Genomic DNA, 21,980 nt, shown 5'->3' on the forward strand with positions numbered 1-21,980 from the left:
CTAAAATCTCACATGGTATATATCTTAACAAAAATAAAATGCATAATTTTTGTTATACACAGCTTGTTTACTTTCAAAACTGATGTATTATAGATAGAATTAAATAATTTAATGACTCATCACGATTAATAGGGAATTTTAAGAGTAAGAAGAAAACGTATAATATTAAAATATTTGAGACGCAGCAGATAACTCAGTGATTCGCGCATACATCCAAAGTATACATAGATAACGTCATGGACACGTGGCTCATGTGCATCGCGTATGCCAAAGTATTGTATTGTCAATACAATGCACTAATTGTAAGTATGTTTAATAATAAGCACGAAACATTAGTAATTTGTAATTGACTCTATTGCATAATCTTAACGCTCGACTCACAACTCAACTGTCTTAATTTTTGGTTAATTTTGACATTTATAGTATATACTGTAAATATTTTATGTAAACGTAGCAAAGCGTATATGGTGGAAATATAGGTTTAATAAAATGAGACAAGTAGTAAATATCAGTGGAAAAAATATGAATAATTTTGGACAAAGTATTAACTTTAAGGCAGTGCGTACAAAGTAAAATTTGTATACATTTGAGATATTATTATTAAACATTGATGTTAGTGTGAATACAGCATCAATATGTGCATATATGTACATATATATATTTATATATAAGTGCACATATTTGGATCACACGAATCCAAAAGTTGGGTGTTGAAAATAAATGCGCAAATGTTTCTCTGATTATGTTTATCATAAGAAAAGATTAAAGTGATAGTAAGAGATTAATAAGAAATGATAAAATGATTATCGTTCTAAGCAATAACGTAGTCGACATTCGTGATGATGTACGTTAAAGGATGTTTATGAATCGGCTGATTATCGAACCAATTCGCTTCGACCATGAGTGCTAAACACAGCCCGAGAAAAATAACACTGGCAATGATAAAAGGTGAGACTAATTTAGATAGATAGGTAAAATCCGATAAATAAGTATCTATTTTACAGAGTTAACGTAATAGCGATATGACAAAAGGTACTTGATCGATCGTTTGTTTCTCTTTCGGCAAGGTAAACCTATTGCAACTTCAGTTCCTGTAATTCATTACCATGCTAGTGACGATGAATTGGAAGAAATATATCCTAGCACAGACGAAGAGAAGCGATTAACACCTGAATGCGAAAAGATCTCGTCCAAAGTAACTTCTACTCCATCGAGATGCATTCACGAGTCGGATATTTCCGAAAACAACTCGGAAACCCGTTCTGTCAGTGCGGAAAATATTTTGCTAGAAGGTACGCCGCCATCCCTGGATCCATGGAAAGTATTCTCCGATATTAAAGGAAAAATAACCAAGACATTCGAGGAAAAACTGTCTGAAATAAAAAGTGACAAACGGAAACGACGTCATTCCAAAGCAGAAAGCTCAAGTGTCAGTGATTTAGAGGATCAAGGCTGTGTTACACCTAGCGATGAAAAGGTGGATGATATTCGTAAAAGAGGCAATGCAGCCAGATACGTAGGTTTTTCTGGAGTAAAAACTGGCTTAAAAGACAAAAGTTTACAGGATGAGTGTGTTGAGAGTGGCATTGAAGCTTCTGAATTTCCACAAAACATCAGCGAAGATGTTCCTTCCTCTTCAATAAATGATTCATCAAATTCAGAGCCACCTAGTAGTAACAATAATTATAACATTTTCCCACAACAGACCTATACAAGCTCAGTAACATTTTCAAAGAAAATAGATTTTAAAACTGTGTTTTTACAATTGATTAAACAATTAATTTGCCAAGCAACATATAAATCTATTGCTGTTCTCATTGCTATTTCCTGCATTTATTACGTTATTCCATTAGCAGAGTATTTACTGGGATTTATGATGGGTGTTTTTGTAACTGTTACCTTCTATGACATAGTAACAAAATTGAAGAAGATTTTAACCACTTTGCCAGATGAAGAATGCCTTTCTAGTCAGCCAATACATGTTTTAGAGATTCCAGCTGTAGAGGAACATGCTGTGGTTGAAAGATATCAAGGTTGGTTAAATGAATTGCCTTATAATTATGAACCGAATAATTATCACGTGGCACGCACAAAGTCTGTTTTCTTCAGAATGGAGGAAAATATTTTGCGTATTCTGGAAACCAGGATAAAAGTTCCAAAGAAAGCTGTCTGGGATGAGCCTAAACATAAATTAAAATTCATTAAAAAGAGAGCTTATAATTTAACTGGAGCAAAGATAGAACTTCTTCCCCACGGGCTTGCCAGAAGAAGGAGATGGAGTAAAAAATATCCGATTTGTATAGCCCTTGAAAAGGAAGCATTAATTTGTAATGTAATTTTGAAAAGTACAACCAATGATGAATATTCGATAAATAGTTATCACAAAATGGACCTAAAAGAAAAAGTCAAATATAAATTTGATAAGAAATATACAAAAAAATTAGATGGAGAAACACAAGATGAGAATGAAATTTTGTTTGTCAATATGGAGAATGAGGAGCCAATAGTAAAACAAGAATTTTGTGAGTTTGTGGAAGTGGAAGATACCGATGAAGACGACGATGACAATAAAAATTATAATTATGATTCAGTTAGTGATTATCTTGACAACGAATACGAAGAATGTTTTGTAGAGAATGAAGAAACAGAAATTTATATGGAAGAGAAGTTGAAAAAGAAGGATGAAGACTACAAGGAACAACAGAAAGAGGAGGATAAAATAAGAAGAGACTTGAAAAAGAGTTACACTAGTACTAATAAAAAAAAAAAGAAACGAAAAGATATATCAAGCGAGATAAAAACTTGTAAGAAATCAATTGTAAAAACATGGAGTGAAAAAGAAGAAGAGAGGGAAGAGGAAAAGCAGAGTAGAAAAGAAGAACAACAGAAGAGCACACAAAGAAAGGAAATGAGGCAGAATGAGATGAAAGAAGAAGATGATGAAGAGGAGGAAGAGGAAGAGGAAGAGGAAGGGAAGAAAATAACAGTAAAAGTAGGAGGAGAAAGAGATTATGAAAAGAAAGTAAAGAATGGACGGAAAGAAGGACAAGATTTAGAAAAATCAGAAGAAGAAAAAGCACAGATGGTAATTGATGACTATGGTAGTTATTATTATAATAAAGTACACAAGAAAAGAAATAAGAAAAAAGAGGAGGAAGAGGAGGAGGAGGAGGAGGAGGAGGAGGAAGAGGAAGAAGAGGAGGAGGAAGATGAAGAGGAAGAAGAGGGGAGGGATGGGAAGGGGGATGAGGGAGGAGAACACCATAATAATGGTGAACAAAAAAATAAATTAAAAATATTTATTTTTGCCAGAACTGATCGTGAAAAAGAAGATTGGTACAGACGTTTAATTTTAGCTGCATCTCGATCCGTTAAAAAAAATGATTCATTACTGTTTGCGATTGATACGTCGTCCACTATACCTAATACTCAATCAACGCAACATAAAATCAACGCAGAATCAAAAAGCTCTCTTTCAGCTAGTAATTCACACGAAACCATACCTGAGCTTAATTATAACGCTTATATGGCAAAATACTTGGATAGTAGCTGTTCGCCAATGTCAGAAGGTGCAATTTCCACATCTGCTGAAAACTCACTTTGGATTAATTGTCTAATAGCTCGTATACTTTTCGACGTACGCAAGTGTCCTGAAACTATACATCTTATACAGGATAAAATACAACGCAAGTTATCCAACATAAAACTACCATATTTTATGGAGTGCCTTTTGGTTTCAGAGGTAGCAATAGGTCAAGGATCTCCTGTTATTCACAATGTAACAAAACCAGTAATTAACGAAAGAGGTCTCTGGCTTAATTTAGATATAACATATAAAGGATCCTTGACTATGACTGTTGAAACAAAATTGAATTTAATGAAATTGACAAGAACTGGATCAGTTCCTGATGATACGATTATTTCAACAAAAAAATCAAACGAAGTAATAACTAGATCACCAATTTTCGATAGCGATGTAGAAGATACGCCAGAAACGTCTACAGAAGACGATTGTGATAATTCTGGAACACAATCGTACAATATGTCCAAAGAAACAACGTAAGTTATAACAGTAATATCATTTTATCATTCATTTCCTTCTACGTCGATATCTTAATCTATCTGGTTTTTCTTTTCTCTCTTTCTTTCTTCGTTTGTTTTTTGCAGATCTACACAATCATCTGGAAGAAAATTTCTTAGTATGGTGGATAAAATAGCTGCAAATAAATATTTTCAACATGTAAATATGTTTTGTTACATTTTCTAAAAATTTATTTAGTAACATTCAAATCAATATCTATTAATATTTGCTTTTTCATGTGTTCCAATTATCAGGCCACCGAACTGTCCTATGTTCGAAGGGCTATGGAAGGTGTTTCGAATACGGAGATTCGGTTGATGGTTACCGTTTCAAGTATTGAAGGTTGTCTATCATTAAACATTCCACCAGCACCGTCCGATCGTTTATGGTACGGTTTTAAGCCTGTACCGAAAGTGAGTCTTACCGTAAAACCCGCGGTTGGTGAGAGAACAGTTAATATCGTTTACATAACAAAATGGATAGAAACTAAGTTACTCAGGGAATTTGAAAAACTGGTTGTTTTGCCAAATATGGACGATCTCATTTTACCATTATGTCCTAATTATCCTTATACAACAATACGATAATCGCATAATAAATGAAAAATTCTGATTGTCGTATCGTATTGTACATAATCCATTGATAAATGAACTACCGTGTAGAATATTCATATCTGATTCATAATTGCAATGTATATTCGACCAGCAAATGACAAATATATTATCGTTGCAAAATTTCGCGTGTATGCGCTTCTCAATAGTATTGCTGTTGCAATATATTCTTCTTATATGTGCATTATAACTTATAAACAAACTTGACGACAAAAGAATTACGATGAAATAGAAAAGAGATGATGAAACGCTTGTAATTATTCCAAAGCAACGAATTTGAATTAAGAACAAATTGAATGAAGAATTAAGAACAGACTAATAACAACTAAAGTTGTATTAAATACGTCCTAGTAAATGGTGATCAATTTTTATTTCTCAAGCATTGTTTCTTGCACACCATATGAAAATATTGATTCGTAATTTTTTAATTTTACATAAATTTTCAATATGTCAATTTTTGATCGTTTCTTTGGGACCATGTATCGTGTTATTCCTTCGCTTTGGCAATGTGTAAAACTTACATCGTGTAAAACAAAAAGGGCTTAATACGTATTATTTGTGATAATAATAATAATAATATTAATAACAACAGTGTCTCAACGACATCAATGATTATTTTTGCATCAATGGTATCGATGATTGAGAAGTAATATAACTCAATATAAATCTAACGATAGAGTAATTGTTTATTATTTATAAACATTACTATAATATAGGATTGTAAATTGATCACTTCACAGTCAGAGTTGCGAAATATGAAATAAACTGAACGCGCATATTTATTAGTTTCGAACATAGCATAATAATTGTAAATTATTTTTACACTACGACTGATTTTTCGTGTGTGTACATATCACAATGTGACTGTTAAATTAACGTTTCAATGTGTAATGCAAGTGAACTCATATAGATTGAAATTTTAATCTTGTATAAATATATGAAACAAATAAGAATTAGAAGTGTATTCATAATCGTTTAAATTTCTAAATTGACGATTGGCGATTGATTAGATTAAAATTCTAAACACACATTCAAATAATTGCTACCGCTGGGTTAAAATTCGGGATGCATAATCATAACAGAGATAGATGGAAATTGTTAGTTATATTGCTAAAAAGTCATGTATTTCTCACGATAAAATTTCCACAAAACAATATCACAGTTTAGAGATCGATATTCATACAACGCAGAATAGGAAAATAAATTATTTACAGGCGATTTTTGGAACATGGGTGTGCTAACTTTGAAGAACACACGGTGCAGTTTCCAATTCGCGGACTGTCTTTGCCCAAGTTTCTATTCTCGGTGCACAGACCAGAACAAGATCACCGAGTCTTCGTTTAGCCATTATCACAAATTCTCCTTGGCCATGACGTGCATCACAGGCAGTTGGCACCCTTACACGAACATTTTTACGGTCATGGGAATCGGTAGGATCTGCATCGTTGTTACTCTGTTTCGAAATGCATCAAAATGAACGTTAATTTACAAACATGTCTATGTATACAATTGTGAACAGATATAGCAAAAGAGACAAGGAAAAGCTGTTACCTCATTCTCTTCGATCCGACGTAAAATTTTTGTTACTCTAAGGACGAGTTCGGCAGCTTCTAAATTTGGTCGTCTCTGGACAGCACTTACGGTACCCCTGGCTATGAAATCGCTTTGACAATACGCCTTAGCTAGTTCATCCATAGTACACGGTCTACAGTCTTCCTCCTCATCATTAAATCGTTGCGATACTCCTTGTCGAATGTCGACATACCGTACTTCTAAATCGTATTGTAATCTCGCATTGTGAAGTTCACCCAACGTAAATTCTTCCGCTTCTATGTAAAGTGCTGCGGGTTGTTTTTTCGCATGAAAACATCTATGTGAAGCTATATCTTTGCCGTCCCTCGGCGAGTATATTGACCGAAGTTTGCCATGAGTTTCCAGATATACTCGTACTGGACCTGAAATCTTGGTACAAGTACGGAAACCGGATAACTGAAATGGGTCATCGTTGTTATTCCAATAGCTGTCGTTCTTCTTATTGACGTTGCCCTTTCCGTGATTCATTCCGTAATTAGCTTTCGATACGAATCCAGCTAAAACGGGGGGCGAGAGAACAACTCGTAAAGCTCCTCGTGGATACCGCCAAAGTACCGTTCCTCTGGAACATCGCAGATATACTGGTCGAACACCTCGGCCTCCACCTCCGCTGCAACGTAATCAGGCAGAGAAAGAAATTATTTACGTCCTGATTAAATATACATTACTTATTTCTATCTTCTTATATGTATATGATTACAATCATATTATATTTTGGTATATTATACATATTCCAGAGATGAAAGATACTCAGACAATTTCCCTGTATCTTTATATCATCTTGATTCTTTCTTTTTTAAGTCTCCAGTTGAAATGGAATTATAACAGCAGAAACGGTTCTTTCGTTTTTTAGGATGATAATGGTTATTATCGACAACTGCACTTGGCCACGTAATCATTCTTCTTTTTTAGCTTATTGTACATTTCTTTCTACTTGCGCATATATACGTACATACGTGCATACGTAGATATACATAAATACATGCACGCAGGCCACTCATTCTCCCTTATAAAGGAGAAAGAGATGATAAATCGAATGCTCTAGTCCAGTCCATGCGATCTTTCTTAGGTTTGCTTGTGTTTGTTCGTTGGACGAGGAAAACCGGTTTCACCGTAAGTCGGGCGACTGGTTTCGCGCTTAATAAAAGTTTATATATATGTATATGTACATATATATACATATATGTTTATTAGATACATACATGGTTTCGTTACCCGTTATCAAGAGGAATTTAAAAAGATATACACGTATGCATAAGCACCTAAATGTAAACGTGGGGATAAAATTGATGAAATTTTTGCGTAACAGATTCAATTGGAGGGAAAATGAGAATTGCGCGGGTTTCGGAGTAAATCATTGGAAAGAAATGTGGATAGAAAGACAAGCTTACAAATATTTCATAATATTTCAAACTGAATATGTACATTTTTTATGGACCGATCGAAATCGAGAATATAACAAGAATAAAGAATACTAACCTTCCAATCCAATCACATTGGTCGGCAGCCTGAAGGGCAACATGTTCATAGGAAGGGGCCGATGACACGATGCTAATGAGTAGCAGTAAAGATAGTAAAAGCACCGAACAGGCCATAAATGTGAGCGGTCTCATTTTTCGTGATTCCGTATCGTTTCGACTAAATTTCAATTAGAATTTGCATTTCTGCAAAAGGAAATCTTCCCAATCCGATGTTTCTTAAATTCCAGATTCGATTTAACTCGCAGTAGTAACAGTGGTAGTATACGTTTTCAACATCGTTGGTTATGATTTTTTACAATTTTACAGGGAAAATATTCATGTATATATGTACGTTTTCCTTACACATATGTATGTATACTAGTATAAAGAAAATCGGTACTGTGTTAGCAAAAAGATTGTACACGAATGCGTGTACAGGTATTCGACAGTAAAGTTCTTCTTTCTTCGAAATATTGATATTTCACTCTCCTAATATAATTTCGTCGCTGTTACAGGAAAGCACGATACTTGATTTCAGATTAACCATCGTTGTTAGAAATGCGAATGGCATAACGATGTAGTAATAGTCTAGCGTTAAAGAATTCAAAGACAAAATAAATCACGAATGTCCTTAGATTGCGCTCACTGGTGTAAACTACTTGCTCTGGTTTCTACACTGCGTATTCTTCGTCGAACGATCGTGTAATGGTGTACGCACGAGGAACACGACGGAGGAAATTCGAAGGATCATGCTTGTTACCATTGAATGCGTTGAAAGTAGAAAGGTTTGATCACAAGGCGATGTTATAGTACGAAGTTAAACCACACGCAAATCTCGATCGGTTTGATCAGCTACGCGTGCCACACCGTTTACACAACTTGTGCACAACTATTTCGAACTATATCGTTTGGTTGCGCGCTCGCTTGCTCGCATGCACGCACGCTCACTCACTTTCTCTCTAGCCTGACGTTCTTTACCATGCTCGTTAGAGTCCACTTCGACTCGAGTCGACTCGTTTTACCTCGACTCGCTTCGTCTGTTGACTCTCACCCTTCTCTCCTCTCTTTGGTTGGTTCTTCGAGTGGCTTTGTCATGTTTCTGTTCTCGTCTCGTCTCGTTTTCGTTTCCTTTCGTTTCTATACTTTTTCGACGTGATACAAGAACATATCGTTGATCGTATTTATTACCAAAAGAAATTCATTTTTTTCTACGCATATAAATAAAATTTGCATCGTAATAATACAGTAGCTCACAAAAATATTTGAACATTTACTGTAGAAAACTTTTATGATATGACTATTACTATGTTTACATTGGATATTGAAATCAACGTGAAAATACATATAGAAATTGCAAGACATTTACTACAAACATCTTAAACATATAAAGATGATTCCGCTGAATATCGAGGTTTATTAATATAATGAATATTTGATTGTTTAAACATCTTTGTGACCTTTAAGAAACGTATATTTGTGCTAAATATTTTGTAGTTTGTATACACATTTTTAGATTTCTTTCAAATTTTATCAGTATATAATCATGAGATCGAGTCTCAATACATTGCTAATGAAATTTCAAAATGTTTTGTATAACACACATAATATATATAAAAAATTTCTATTAATTAATATATCATAAAAATTTTCCATGATAAGTGTTCGAATATTTTCGTGAACCACTGTATATATTTAATAATGAATAGACATAAAATATATACGCCTTGTGATAAAGTATACAATATGCAAAGGAATTATAAGTTATTCTGCTTCACGCCTATGTACGTCGACTGGTTTCGGTCGCCATATGCAACAATTCATTTTTCATGCTGTTCGATCTGGAAAAGAATACGAACATTCCCATTCTTTTTTGATTTATAAATATTCAAGCGCAATTTGTAAATCCATCTTAGATAAGGCAACGAAAGGTTATCTCTTACGCTTCCGTACAAAAAGTTTGCCGATCTACATATCCTCGGACAAGCTGATCTGGACATGGATCGTAAGAACGCACGCCCATCGTTTTCATAGCAGTTTTAAAACCATCCAAAGGTAAAAATTCAGAATCATGGAAAAGAATATTTTCGAATATCGCATTAAGATGCCTGAATAAATGGAATAAGAATTAAATATGCACACATACATTTTCAAACGTGACAGTGGCCACAGTAACATACTTTTCTGTCCAAAGTAATCGTGGCTCTTTGAGCCCCGATCTAAATAATATAAAATCATCGAGCAATTCATACAAGTATTGGATAGGATCTGCTGGTTGATGAATGATCACATGAGAGAGCAGAAAATGGAATATATTGAAAATATTTCTTTCATTCAAGTAATCTTGTTCCTTACATATCGTATGCGTCACGTTACTCTATAAAGTTGATTTGCGATTTAAGGAATTGAACAAGTATAATAACCTGGCTAGAAATGTGGTGTATCATATGATATATGTAGCAGAACAATGTAGACGAATTTACTTACTTCTTTGATAGACTGACATCGTCCAGATGCTTGCAAAGGGAAAACGTGTGACAATTTTTTATTTTGTTTAACATCGTATTGAGAGCATTTTATATCTTCACTCATGTTTCTGTCACTAAAAAATTTCAGTTATTACTAAAAAATAAATGTCAGATACGTAACTAGATTTCATACGACCGTATAGTATATGTTATCAAAATTTTATTACGACGATTAAAACATGTGAAATCTGACATGAAGAATTCGATATTTTCTTTTGAGAGAATGTGTGTGAGTGTGGGTTACCTAACCGTCCCAATCAATTGTTTATTCTCTCAAATGAGAATTTGTAAAATTGACGTACAAATATTATGTATAAGGAAATGAAATTCTTTCTTTTATTTGTAATTATAAGATCTGTGATGAGTTGATGACTCATTAGATGTATCCTGTTCTACTATACATCATATTCTTAATTTCACGGAGATTATTTTAATTCTAATCACTATTAATTTCGTAATGTTATTCTATGATATGTCGGTAATGTAACATGTGACATTAAAATGATAAGGAGATATGTGTGCTAAAAACATAGACGAAATCATCGTTACCGCCTGATAAGAAATTTACCCTGTGTCAATATAACAGGTTTCTGTAAAAGAACGAACGATTGGAAATGCAGATGAAGTAGCTTGTCATAGTAAAATGATAGGTGAAGTAAATTTCAATTAATTGTAATGGAATAACTTTAAATTGACTAAGCAACTCCTTTAATTTAATGCAATTAATACAGAAATATTTCTATTATCTAGTAACTTCTTCTGCATTATGATTATAACAGTAAAATGCGGAGAAAGTACGAGAGCAAAAGATCTGAATAATTTTGTAAAATATATAGGAACTGACACAAGCTTGAGAAACGTTATAGGAGTAAACATAAAAATAAATACTAGTATTACGGATAAAATTTATTGAGCAGTCTAATAGTCTAAAAACTTCTTACATCTTAGTATCTTCTTAGTATCTTCTTACATCTTCTAGTGTAAAATTATTGTTCTGTTATTATTTTCACGATTGTGTGAATTTAAAGATCAATTTTGTAATTTCTTTCTTTTTCTCCCGTTTCTCTCTCTCACTCTCTGCCTTTTCCTTTTTCTTCCATCTTAGATTTCGTTAAAATCTATGTGTGATACATTCGATTTCGATTGAATGGAGAGGAATGTAGAACGGTAGAATGATGGAATTCGTTCGGCGTTACATTCGATCAGGGTAGGGCTAGAAAACGTACTGAGAACGTGTGCGGTCGAGAATAATTTGACAGGAGTAAATGTTCAGAGGAAAAAAGAGAAATGAGCAAGTTGATGATGCTGCGTAATTCCTATAATTTCCACAGGGCTTTGTTTTGACAAAATAACAAGTGGGGGTGAGTGTCGGTTTTCACACCCGTGGCTCGGCGGGACCTCTTTCGGGAATGTAAAAAAAGGGCAGAACACGAAACCGGTTCCGATGGATCTTTGTTATAGGTGCCTGCCCTCGCGCCTCACCTTCATCCATCGCATCTCTGAATAAGGACTAACTAAGTGTATCAGGACCGTAACTAGTATACAACATACCCTTCTCTTATCGCTGTGAGCTCTGGAATCAAATAAGTTCGCAATAGTTATGTTCTACTTTCTATTTCGAATACTGTATCTTCTCTCACAATTTCTTGACTAAGTAACATACAATAACTCGTGAATTCATAGAAATCGTTTATAAATATAAATGTGTATGAAACATTTAAAAATATCATTATAATGGTAAAATGGTAAATTTTCGTAATGGTAAAATTTCAAATAAATCTGAAAATGAAGTTTTAAAATGTTTTATGTAATACACACGATATGTACATAAAATTCTTCCGTGGAAAATGTTCAAATAGCAAGCAGCTACGTATGACCTTCTTGTGGAAATTCGTAACAAAAATTTTATTAAAATACGATTTATACAAGAGACAGATCAAACATTATTCGCGTGAACTCTGTTGAAAGCAAATTGAACATTAACATTATGACAAGTAGCTAGTTCCAAGCGTAACTTTCATCAGTGACCAGCTATTTCCGTAAAAAATTAATAAAATACTGTTTGATAGGCTGCGAAAAATTTTCCTACATTTACATATAAGAAACTTTCACAAAATTTAATAACAGTAATTAGGCACTGATAGTTAATATACATACAACACCGTCATGGTGTCACCAATGGTCACCAATCAAGTACGACATTTGATGGCAAGTTACTGTTCCGATGGCGTTATAATTTCACATGAAACATGCCTACGAGAAAGAGACGAAAAAGAGAGAGGAGACAGAAATTAATCGACAAGTTTTAAAACATACTTTGCTAAAGAGTATTTTTGAGAAAATAAAACGCGCACACACGCGTGCGAGACGGAAAAAAATAAAGGTAGTAAGTAGTGAAATAACAAAGAAAGAGAAAAAGAGAGCTTGTTTGCCTTTCGAATTCTGTTGTCAAGTTGTCGTCGGCAAGCTTACTTTGATCGAGCACTAGATGCCCCGGTACACACCTGACTTTTAGCGATAACACTTTGCTCTAAAGATATCGTTATCCCTAATGGGCACACGAGACTCGTTCGAAGAACGGAAAGCTGTTATCGGGGCAGGTAGTTCGATTTAACGCGTTTAATTGAACAAATTCATTCTCAAGAGGGTAAATCCTCAAGTGATTATAATCTCAAAGTTAGTATTCAGATCAGATCTTTTTATATCGAACATAAATCAAACATCGTTAAATAACATCATTTAGCAAAGTTTATCGTCGATCGAATCATGATGTATTCTTTCCAATTTGTTGATATTTATCATTACGCTGTGTTTGTTATCTATTAAAAATTACAACGAATACTCCACTTTGTTAAGTTTCGAACAGATAAATAAAAATCCACTTATTACTATGAAGAGAACAACTATCGGTAATATAGTGTAAGTACTATGTATTACTTAAGTCTATATGTGTGTATATGAAGAGAGATGCGTTGTCGGGTCGAAAGATTCAACGAGTCGGTAAATTAATAAATTGATGAATGAAGTGGATACTTTCTGGCTCGGTATAGTCAGTATTTCACGATATATGATATTACGATGTCTATGCAGCCTTTTTATCTTATCCCTATATGTAGTTCTTCTTGAGTAAGCACATTTATGGTGCTTTGATCAAACGTCCTCGGTTCGTTGCGCTCGCACGCGATAATATTGCTCGTAACGTGTACCTCTTATTACACGTACAATATCCTCATATTACTACGTTCACGTTTCTCTATCGTCTCTACGCATATGTATATCACCACGATGTTATTAATCTTATCTTCGAATCCATTTGCTTTCGTAGTCGTTACTCTTATTGTTTCGTTCGTTTACGATTTTTACATTCACTCTTTCCTCGCTGGGTTACATCTCGATGAAACATAAAAGATTATCAGACTTTAAACTATTTTGTAATTTTTTATTTTTCCCTGATTGGTATTTGAGAATCATTAACATCGAGGTGAATGAAAAAACGAATGAATAAAATAGTATCGGTCGATAATTTTTGTCATTTACTTGTGTTTGAACAGTAATATTTGATAAATATCATTGAGCAAAGAAAATGGTTATGACAATGAACATAGTCTTTCGAAATTCCACAACTTTCAAAAAGTTATTTTTCTCAAATTCAAATATCATTCTCAATGAAAACGTATTACCCATTCACTTGTTAGTTAACTCGATATCCATCCTGAAGAAATAAAAATAATATACGTATGCGACGTTAAAGATTAAAGGTTGAAAGCTCAGCGTGATGCGCACCCCCATGGTGCGTTCCATTTTGTCCAATCGGCTCGATTATCAAAACGGCGCCGCATAAGTGCGAATGCACCACTTTCAAAACTGTCGGCAAAATATGTATCGCCCTTCTCTCTGATTCCTCTCATTTCGCACGCGTTTTATCATTTTGTCTCGTATATCGATGCAGATATATCGATACGTACATATGTCAGGATGTACACGACGTAAAGGAATCGGGTTTTTGGAATAAAAAATTTCTTTGTGGACTATATGTATATATTGTATACATATCACTATAAAATATCGAAATAAAAAAATATAAAAAATATCAAATATTATCGAAAGAAAAAGAAGCGAATGAGAAACTTAGAGTGTCTTAGAATAAAGTTTAACTAATCGTAATTTTATGTTCTGCTGTGGAGCTACATAATATATAGTTGTATAAAATCTCTGTATTCTGGTACGGTTAGTCTGTTAGTCGACAATAAATATGTATGCGGATGGAATGAAAAGATTCAATAAAGCTGAGTTCCAGCTTTGTCTAGGTCCATGCGTCAGTCGCGAGAACCTTCGCACCTTTTTAAAAAACCATTCTCTCTTGTATTTCCTTATGAGCTTTCTGACTTAGTTCCCTGAAGCATCGGTACTAGGAACATGTAGTCAACGAAGAGGAAAAGAAGAGAGAATAAGAAACATCTCAGAAACCGCATTCGTCGCGGCACGATGGCGCCCTATGGGCGCCGTCGCACACTCCCTACTATATAGCTACGATGACAAACCAGGTACGTAGCTTCAAATGTGAAATCTTTACAGATAAGATGCAAAGGATCTACAATGGCGTTTTAGCGATTTCAAGAATTTAATCGCGTATAAAATGTTAAACAAATTAAGTATGTAATCCACGTGTGAATAATGCAGTACAAAAACAAATAAGCTGAGAAACTAAGGAACTAAACGAAACATCTTGTTCGAAAAATCTCTCTCGGATAAAATTTTAATTTCATTTCAAATGATCATTTTAAATGGACAATTTGATGAATTAGATAATGATTTAAACACGAATATATATCACGAAAACTGAGAATACTGCAAAGATGTATCTGTGCGTAAATGCGATTAAAAAAATAAAAAGTTGACTATATTGAAATTTATAGAAATTTTTATGGACCAATTTTGCTTGAAATTTCATATTTATTTGAAATACCGTTCGATTAGAAAAAATTCGAAATAGTTTGTCCGGGTACCACGAATTAAAGATACACTGCTGATACGTGAATATATCTTTATTTCTCTCTTTTAGATAATCTCAAGCAGTTGTCTTTGTTTAACAGCCGAAGTGCTACAAAACCAGCTCTCCAATAAGCTGTCAGTTCTTTCCGTAGAAGAACGGAAAGAGCCGAACCTGATCAGCCTGCGCTCTGCGGCCGACGCGTCTCGCCCTACGTCACAGTGAAGTATGTGCTCTCGAATGTAGAAAATGGCTGCGCTCTTCGCCACCCCAGGTCGGCGTGGATGTAAATACGGCCTGTGGATCAGCTTAGGAGTGTTTATCGCGAAATTTGTTTGTGGTGAGTATATTCGTGATCTGTTTTACAATTGTACGTACGAGATGTATTTTATGTAAAGTGGTAAGTGCAACAGTGTACAATGTACCAAAGAATCGATCGGATGCGGATTCTCGATGTGAGAACGATTAATGTATGCTGTTAACCATTGTTCGCCTTTTGCTACACGAATGAACGTTCTGCCGTTCCTGTTTCTATCTTTCTCTCTCTCTCTCTCTCTCCCCTCCCTCCCTCCCTCCCTCTATGCTATTCTGCTCCCCATCGCCGCTATTTCTCTTTCTCTCTCAATCTTACTCGCTCTCATTTTGATTAATGATGCTGCAGCACTACTTTTTCCTTCAACATATTGACAACAAACACATGCCTGGTTTTTTAATGTTTTGCGAAAGCGAAAGATCAAAATACGATAAGATTTTAGTGCAATCTTCTTTTTTAACGCAATTTAGAGAATTTCCTTAAGCCTTAAGCGATAATGGTACGGAATAGCGGATTTGACGGTGTTTCCGCAACACTTATTACGATTCCTTTCGGACATCTATATGTGTATCAGTTTTATCGGTACTATTTACAAACTTCAATTTTTCGTAAACAAACGTGAGTTTCGATGTTCGTGAGTGCGCAGACTGTGATTCACTACGCGACGAGTGTATTTTTGCAAAAGGAATTCTTATACCAAAGTAGCGCACGTTCTTTCTTACCCTTGACTCGGAGATGAGAGAAGGAGAAGAAGAAAAGCGAGCGACGAGCAAGAAAGAGGAGGTTCGGCGTTAAGGTTAGGTACTGAAATACCAACAACAGTGTTTCGTTGCTGTTATACACTCTAAAGTTCCCCTCGACTGTGCCTCGACCTTTTCCTACTTTTCTTTCCTTTTTTTCACGTGACTCGCGCCATATTCGAGTGGTCTCATTGGTTTCACGTGTGACTATCCTGTATTTCTGTCTAGTTGTTTGTTTGTCCCCGTAGCTTCAGTTCAGATTAATTTTAGGCGTCGCCGAAATTGCTTTCTCGAGAGAACGACTAACTTCTTAATCTCCAAATTCATTGCTTTCCTCGAACGGATTTTGACAGGTTGGATGTAGGCTAGTGTTGCGTTGTTGCGTTGTTGCGTTATATTCAGGTTTCACGATCCACACCACTATCTCTAAACACTGTTCAAATTCCATTCCTTTTCCTTACTCTTTACTCATCTCATGCAGTACCATCGTGCTCGTATCAACAATGTCAGATTTGGTAATTATAGTTTAGTAACTTCTCCCAATTTTCACTATTTCATGCCAATTCCTTTTTTACTTAAAATTATCATCATGAAGCGAACAGATTTATCGGAGGAACTTGAGAAATTAATGTACCTTTTATTATTTTATAAAAAAATATCATATTTAGAATTTTCAATTTAATTTATTTAATGTTCAAAATTTAATAAAAAAGATAGGTTAGATTAGGTTAAGTTAGTAAGTAGAGTAAATTAAAAGAACATTATAATTAAAAAATTTTGCCTTGTTTCGTAAAAGGGGACTGAAATTAAATAATCAGAATTAGGAAAAATCACTGAACTGCGCAATTACTTTAGATTTTCGTATCATTGTGTCTACGGAAAAACTATTGTAATATGTATTATATGTACATATATAATATCGTTACTTAAAGATGTAGAACAGTTCGCATCTCGTTAAACGCGATATTCATCGCGCGGCAGATACACTGCGCCATCATGATGTCTGAACTCTGCACATATCAATTGAAACCGTATTATTACATATCATATACATTTTCCTAATTAACAACGAGAATATGTATTTGTAATTAAGACATGTAAAAAGTTTTATATACATATGTTATACATCGTTTGTTAATACGCTCTTCTATAGAAGATATAAAAACCGACAAAACCTTGTCGCTTGATACATATATATATTTAATAGGATATCATGTTAGTTAATATGTAGCTTAAGATCTAATCTGGGTTTGCACTTTTACTTGCGCCCTTCAATTTTCGTTTTGTACTCTTCAATGCTATAAATGCTACCGGCTTGTGTTAAGGTTGCTGTCAAGCAATTTCTAATACGCTTTAACTCTTTGATCTTCGGTAAATGTTAGTCGCACCAAAATAAAATGGCGTAATTCTAGCGAAGAGACCTGAATACCGGTTAAATTGTTGATACTTGATTGGAGTTGAAGATTACAGGGAAATCTTAATATCTGTTTTACATCAATATTATTTTTTGTCACGCGCAGAAGCTAAGATCGTATATGGTTAAAATGCATCGTATTGTTAATAGTAGTTTTCTCGCTACTCTATATGTACTAATTATTTCGCGAAAGCCGCACAAAAGAATATCTATGCATGGAAACTTATCGAAACTTATTCGTTTGAGCACCTAGGAAGCTATCCGATTCAATTCAACTTAATTTAATTCAACTTCTCGTTCTCCTTTTCTGGATTATATCGAATCTCTCATTGAACAATTCCTATCTTCGAAAAATACATATCAGTTATTGACCATTATGAGACTTTTCTTTGACATTTGCGAAATAAATGAAGGATAAGGAGGTAAAAACAAGGAATTTCCTTTTTTTCGTGATTTACCATTTTATAACACATTTTTGTGATAACTAAGACTCTGGAACTATTAAATCATAATGATTATAATCATTATCATTCTTTTTTGTGATGTCTAAGCAAGATATAAACTTCATTTTGCGAACAATACAGTTAAATTCATTAGATGTTATTTCTTTTCTAGTGGTCTAAAATATTAAAACTTAATTTTCCTAATAAAGCTATTTTGTGACGTTTCTTGTTTTTCTCCTTACTCTTCAAATAAGGATAAAAGAAACACGTGACCGAAACCGCACTAAACATGTCTTACCTCTCTTGGAAATTGTCGGACAATCGTGCATCAGTGATTTCCTTGTACGGTGCGATCGGCACACACGGCATTATTATGCCGCAGGCTAAAAAACTGGTCGGTTATGAACACATGCTCTCAGCAAAATACAATTTAAATTTGAATTATGGATTATTAACAACACATTTCAAACCTGAGAAATTATCCAATTCTTTTTATTTTTTTTCTCCTTTTTTATTTTTTGAAATTATTATCACGAAGGAAAAGCTTACATTTAACAAAAATATTAACGCTCGTTATCTTCAACATATACCGTTACCGCATAATTAACTTAAAATGTTACAGTATTTTGCAATTATCTAGTTTACGTATAATTCGTTATTTTTAAAAAAATAAATAAGAATTCCGACAGAAGCGGGAAAGGGGAAGAACCAAAGGGACGGAACAAGAACAGCACACATTCAGAAGATTAATCCTTCATCTAAATATTTGAAGATATAAATAGAGCGGTCACCGTAAAATAGACAAAAGAGTAATTCTGCGACAGCAGATAAGCGATTTACCCGATCCTTCTCATTCTTTTCGACTCTCCTTCTATTTCTTGTACATATAATTCCTTTTTGTCGGAACTCATGGTCATTTAGATCATACAGACATCATTTGTTATTATTTCAAACGTTAATAATGAAATAACGATTCTTAGTGACCATTTTTGTTAATTTCGTTCATTTTTACTATAATATTTATACGTAGAATAATTAAAGAATTGAAGTAAAGATTTCAAATAAAAAAGAAAAATACATTCTCGTCAATTTTGCATGTTACGATCATAGTTCTAAAAGCTACAATAGATTATTCTAGCATTCCACATAAATTTACATTATTTACTATTCCAATTCCACAATTGTGTTAATTTCAGCATTAGGAATTACATGTTATTGTGAAGGGCACTGTCCAGATGATCGAGAAAATGGAACTTGCGAGGGAAGACCTGGTGGTCATTGTTTCAGTGCAGTAGAAGAAGTTTGGGATGCAGAATCAGGAGAATATGTGCCTGAATGGTCATTTGGCTGTCTACCACCAGATGAACAAGGTTTCATGCAATGTAAAGGATACCTTGTGCCACACTTACAAGGGAAAAGCATAATATGCTGTAACAAGAGTGCACTATGTAACAAAGATTTATATCCTGATTATAAACCCCGAACTACCACAGTACCTAATCCAATGGTCATAGCATCGGGTGCGCCACTTATAATATTGACCAGCATTTTGTTTGTATGCTTAATGGTAATATCAATAGCTATGGTGATCATATATCACAGATACAGAAGAAAAGAAAGGGGCCCTTGCCTAGTGCCTTCTCAGGGAACGCTTAAAGACTTTATCGATCAGAGTAGTGGCTCTGGATCAGGATTACCTCTTTTAGTACAACGAACTATTGCCAAGCAACTAGCCCTGTCTCAGTGTGTTGGGAAGGGACGCTATGGTGAAGTATGGCTTGCGAGATGGAGAGGAGAAAAAGTGGCAGTGAAAGTATTTTTTACATTGGAAGAAGCATCTTGGTTTCGGGAAACTGAAATTTATCAAACAGTGTTAATGAGACATGATAATATTTTGGGTTTTATTGCTGCTGATATCAAAGGCACAGGATCCTGGACACAAATGTTATTAATTACAGATTATCATGAAAGAGGCTCATTATATGACTATCTCCAAACTACTGTTCTAGATCACCCTAGCCTTTTAGCAATATGTCTTTCAATTGCTTCTGGAATTGCTCATCTTCATACAGAGATCTTTGGTACACGTGGAAAGCCTGCTATAGCTCATAGAGATATCAAAAGTAGAAACATTTTAGTGAAAAAGAATGGTGAATGTGCAATTGCTGACTTTGGTTTGGCAGTAAGATATATAAGGTAAATAATAAATATTGTAATCTGGAAGTGTATTATCGTTATCATGATGATTGCGCAAAACATGCGTGTGCATGTTTGTAGATATCCATATGTATGTATGAAAGAATGAAATAATCATTGTAAGACTTGATTTAGTATTTGCACTATATACACAAAGTTATAGGAGTGTAATGTTTTATTTATAGTGAAAGTGGAGAAATTGATATTGCACCTAATACACGAGTGGGTACTCGTCGATATATGGCTCCAGAAGTTTTGGATGAAACCTTAAACACATCTTCCTTTGATGCTTTCAAAATGGCAGATATGTATTCTGTTGGTCTTGTGCTTTGGGAAGCTTGCAGAAGATGCATTACAGGTAGCAAAAGCTCTATGGTGGAACCATATGCTTTGCCATACCATGATGTTGTTCCAAGTGATCCAGACTTCGAAGATATGCGACTAGCAGTTTGCGTAAAACGATTACGTCCAATAATACCAGCGCGGTGGGAAAATGATTCAGTAAGAATAGAATTAATCATATTTTTACATAATAACATCTTAGTAAAACGTTTTTTATATTAAAAAATGTTTTTACCTTTTGTTACAGATTCTGTTTGCGCTAAGTAAGCTGGTAGTCGAATGTTGGCACGCAAATCCAGCCGTTCGTTTAACAGCGCTACGTGTGAAAAAGACAATATCAAAACTACATATTGATAATGCTATTAAAATCGTATAGCGTTCGACGATATTCGTCGGATGTGTTCTATCTTATCGCTAGTAGCTGAAAAATAATTTCTTCCCTTGTAAATAACCCGGTGTACATAGATTTATTGACAGACTGCAAGCCTGAAGACTGAATATTAAGATTTAAAAATACATGAAAATGTATGAATGTGCGAATTTGTATGATCAAATGAATGATCAATTGTGAGTTAAGAAGAAAGAAATTATGAATGAACGTTGTATATGTGTATATCTTTTGTTTTTATGTGAAAGGCGGCAAAACATGATACTATTCATGTTTTAACGCGCCTCACTGTGTTGAAATTTATTGAATATGTATTCAACAATGCCTACTACTTAGAAAGAATAATTTTTTTTCCAGCCAAAAAAACAAGCGCGCATGAACGTTATAAACAGAAACATTTCAAATATATTTAATAGCAAAAATCTATAGAGAAGTGAAAACACCGTTTTGATGATAGCATTTAAATTTATCGTATCTATTCAATGTTACGAATTTATACGTATTAAAATCCCACCATTAACAGAATCGTGGTAATCTATAATATTCATATGCCTTTGATACGATTGTCATTGAAAAGTGCAATACTACAATGAGTGTACAATTTTATTCAGAAAATGAGATATCTTGCAAGATACATGAAATTTTAAGTCGTTTATAGATATAAAGACGATCTTTATATTAAGAACGTATGAAGTACGTAGCGATTGTAAAATATAAATATTTGAAATATTCTTATATGTCAGAATACCTCTGGATACGAGGTAAATTTTAAATATTCAGTTTCCATACATTTTTTTACTACGCTTATTATTGACTTCTAAGATAGGAAAATTATTTTTTATTAATATGGTTTTCCGTTGTGTTGATTTTGACGTTAAATACTG

The 21,980-nt window shown here is 34.1% G+C and overlaps 4 protein-coding genes across 8 annotated transcripts; 2 read left to right on the top strand and 2 right to left on the bottom strand.

Annotated features, from left to right (window-relative positions):
• Window positions 1-190: 190 nt before the first annotated feature.
• On the top strand, window positions 191-5,642 carry LOC117209974 (testis-expressed protein 2). 2 transcript variants are annotated; one of them, XM_033452467.1, is made up of 5 exons: window positions 191-302; window positions 856-948; window positions 1,068-4,059; window positions 4,168-4,240; window positions 4,336-5,642. In XM_033452467.1, exons 2-5 carry the CDS (start codon window positions 900-902, stop codon window positions 4,666-4,668), a joined length of 3,447 nt encoding a protein of 1,148 aa, XP_033308358.1. In that variant the 5' UTR covers window positions 191-302; window positions 856-899; the 3' UTR covers window positions 4,669-5,642. The 2 variants fall into 2 exon arrangements, with proteins under 2 accessions (XP_033308358.1, XP_033308357.1); XM_033452466.1 differs by lacking the exon at window positions 191-302 and having other exon boundaries at window positions 313-948.
• LOC117209977 (meteorin-like protein) lies at window positions 5,086-8,647 on the bottom strand. The gene is made up of 3 exons (XM_033452470.1): window positions 7,765-8,647; window positions 6,244-6,895; window positions 5,086-6,145 (listed from the first exon to the last, which is right to left on the bottom strand). The coding sequence occupies exons 1-3, from the start codon at window positions 7,896-7,898 to the stop codon at window positions 5,930-5,932; spliced, it is 1,002 nt and encodes a 333-aa protein (XP_033308361.1). The 5' UTR covers window positions 7,899-8,647; the 3' UTR covers window positions 5,086-5,929.
• LOC117209978 lies at window positions 8,236-11,203 on the bottom strand. 3 transcript variants are annotated; one of them, XM_033452472.1, is made up of 5 exons: window positions 10,515-11,203; window positions 10,230-10,344; window positions 9,923-10,119; window positions 9,686-9,850; window positions 9,487-9,583 (listed from the first exon to the last, which is right to left on the bottom strand). In XM_033452472.1, exons 2-5 carry the CDS (start codon window positions 10,332-10,334, stop codon window positions 9,523-9,525), a joined length of 528 nt encoding a protein of 175 aa, XP_033308363.1. In that variant the 5' UTR covers window positions 10,335-10,344; window positions 10,515-11,203; the 3' UTR covers window positions 9,487-9,522. The 3 variants fall into 3 exon arrangements, with proteins under 3 accessions (XP_033308365.1, XP_033308362.1, XP_033308363.1); XM_033452474.1 differs by lacking the exon at window positions 10,515-11,203 and having other exon boundaries at window positions 8,236-9,583; window positions 9,696-9,850; window positions 10,230-10,501; XM_033452471.1 differs by lacking the exon at window positions 10,515-11,203 and having other exon boundaries at window positions 8,236-9,583; window positions 10,230-10,501.
• Window positions 11,204-15,399: 4,196 nt separating this feature from the next.
• LOC117209979 (bone morphogenetic protein receptor type-1B) lies at window positions 15,400-21,621 on the top strand. 2 transcript variants are annotated; one of them, XM_033452475.1, is made up of 4 exons: window positions 15,400-15,600; window positions 19,367-20,366; window positions 20,552-20,867; window positions 20,956-21,621. In XM_033452475.1, exons 1-4 carry the CDS (start codon window positions 15,510-15,512, stop codon window positions 21,082-21,084), a joined length of 1,536 nt encoding a protein of 511 aa, XP_033308366.1. In that variant the 5' UTR covers window positions 15,400-15,509; the 3' UTR covers window positions 21,085-21,621. The 2 variants fall into 2 exon arrangements, with proteins under 2 accessions (XP_033308366.1, XP_033308367.1); XM_033452476.1 differs by lacking the exon at window positions 15,400-15,600 and adding an exon at window positions 16,070-16,369.
• The last annotated feature ends 359 nt before the right edge of the window (window positions 21,622-21,980 follow it).

The sequence above is a fragment of the Bombus bifarius genome, unplaced genomic scaffold (assembly GCF_011952205.1).
Source record: "Bombus bifarius isolate JDL3187 unplaced genomic scaffold, Bbif_JDL3187 scf7180000008197, whole genome shotgun sequence".
Classification (NCBI taxonomy): Eukaryota; Metazoa; Arthropoda; class Insecta; order Hymenoptera; family Apidae; genus Bombus; species Bombus bifarius.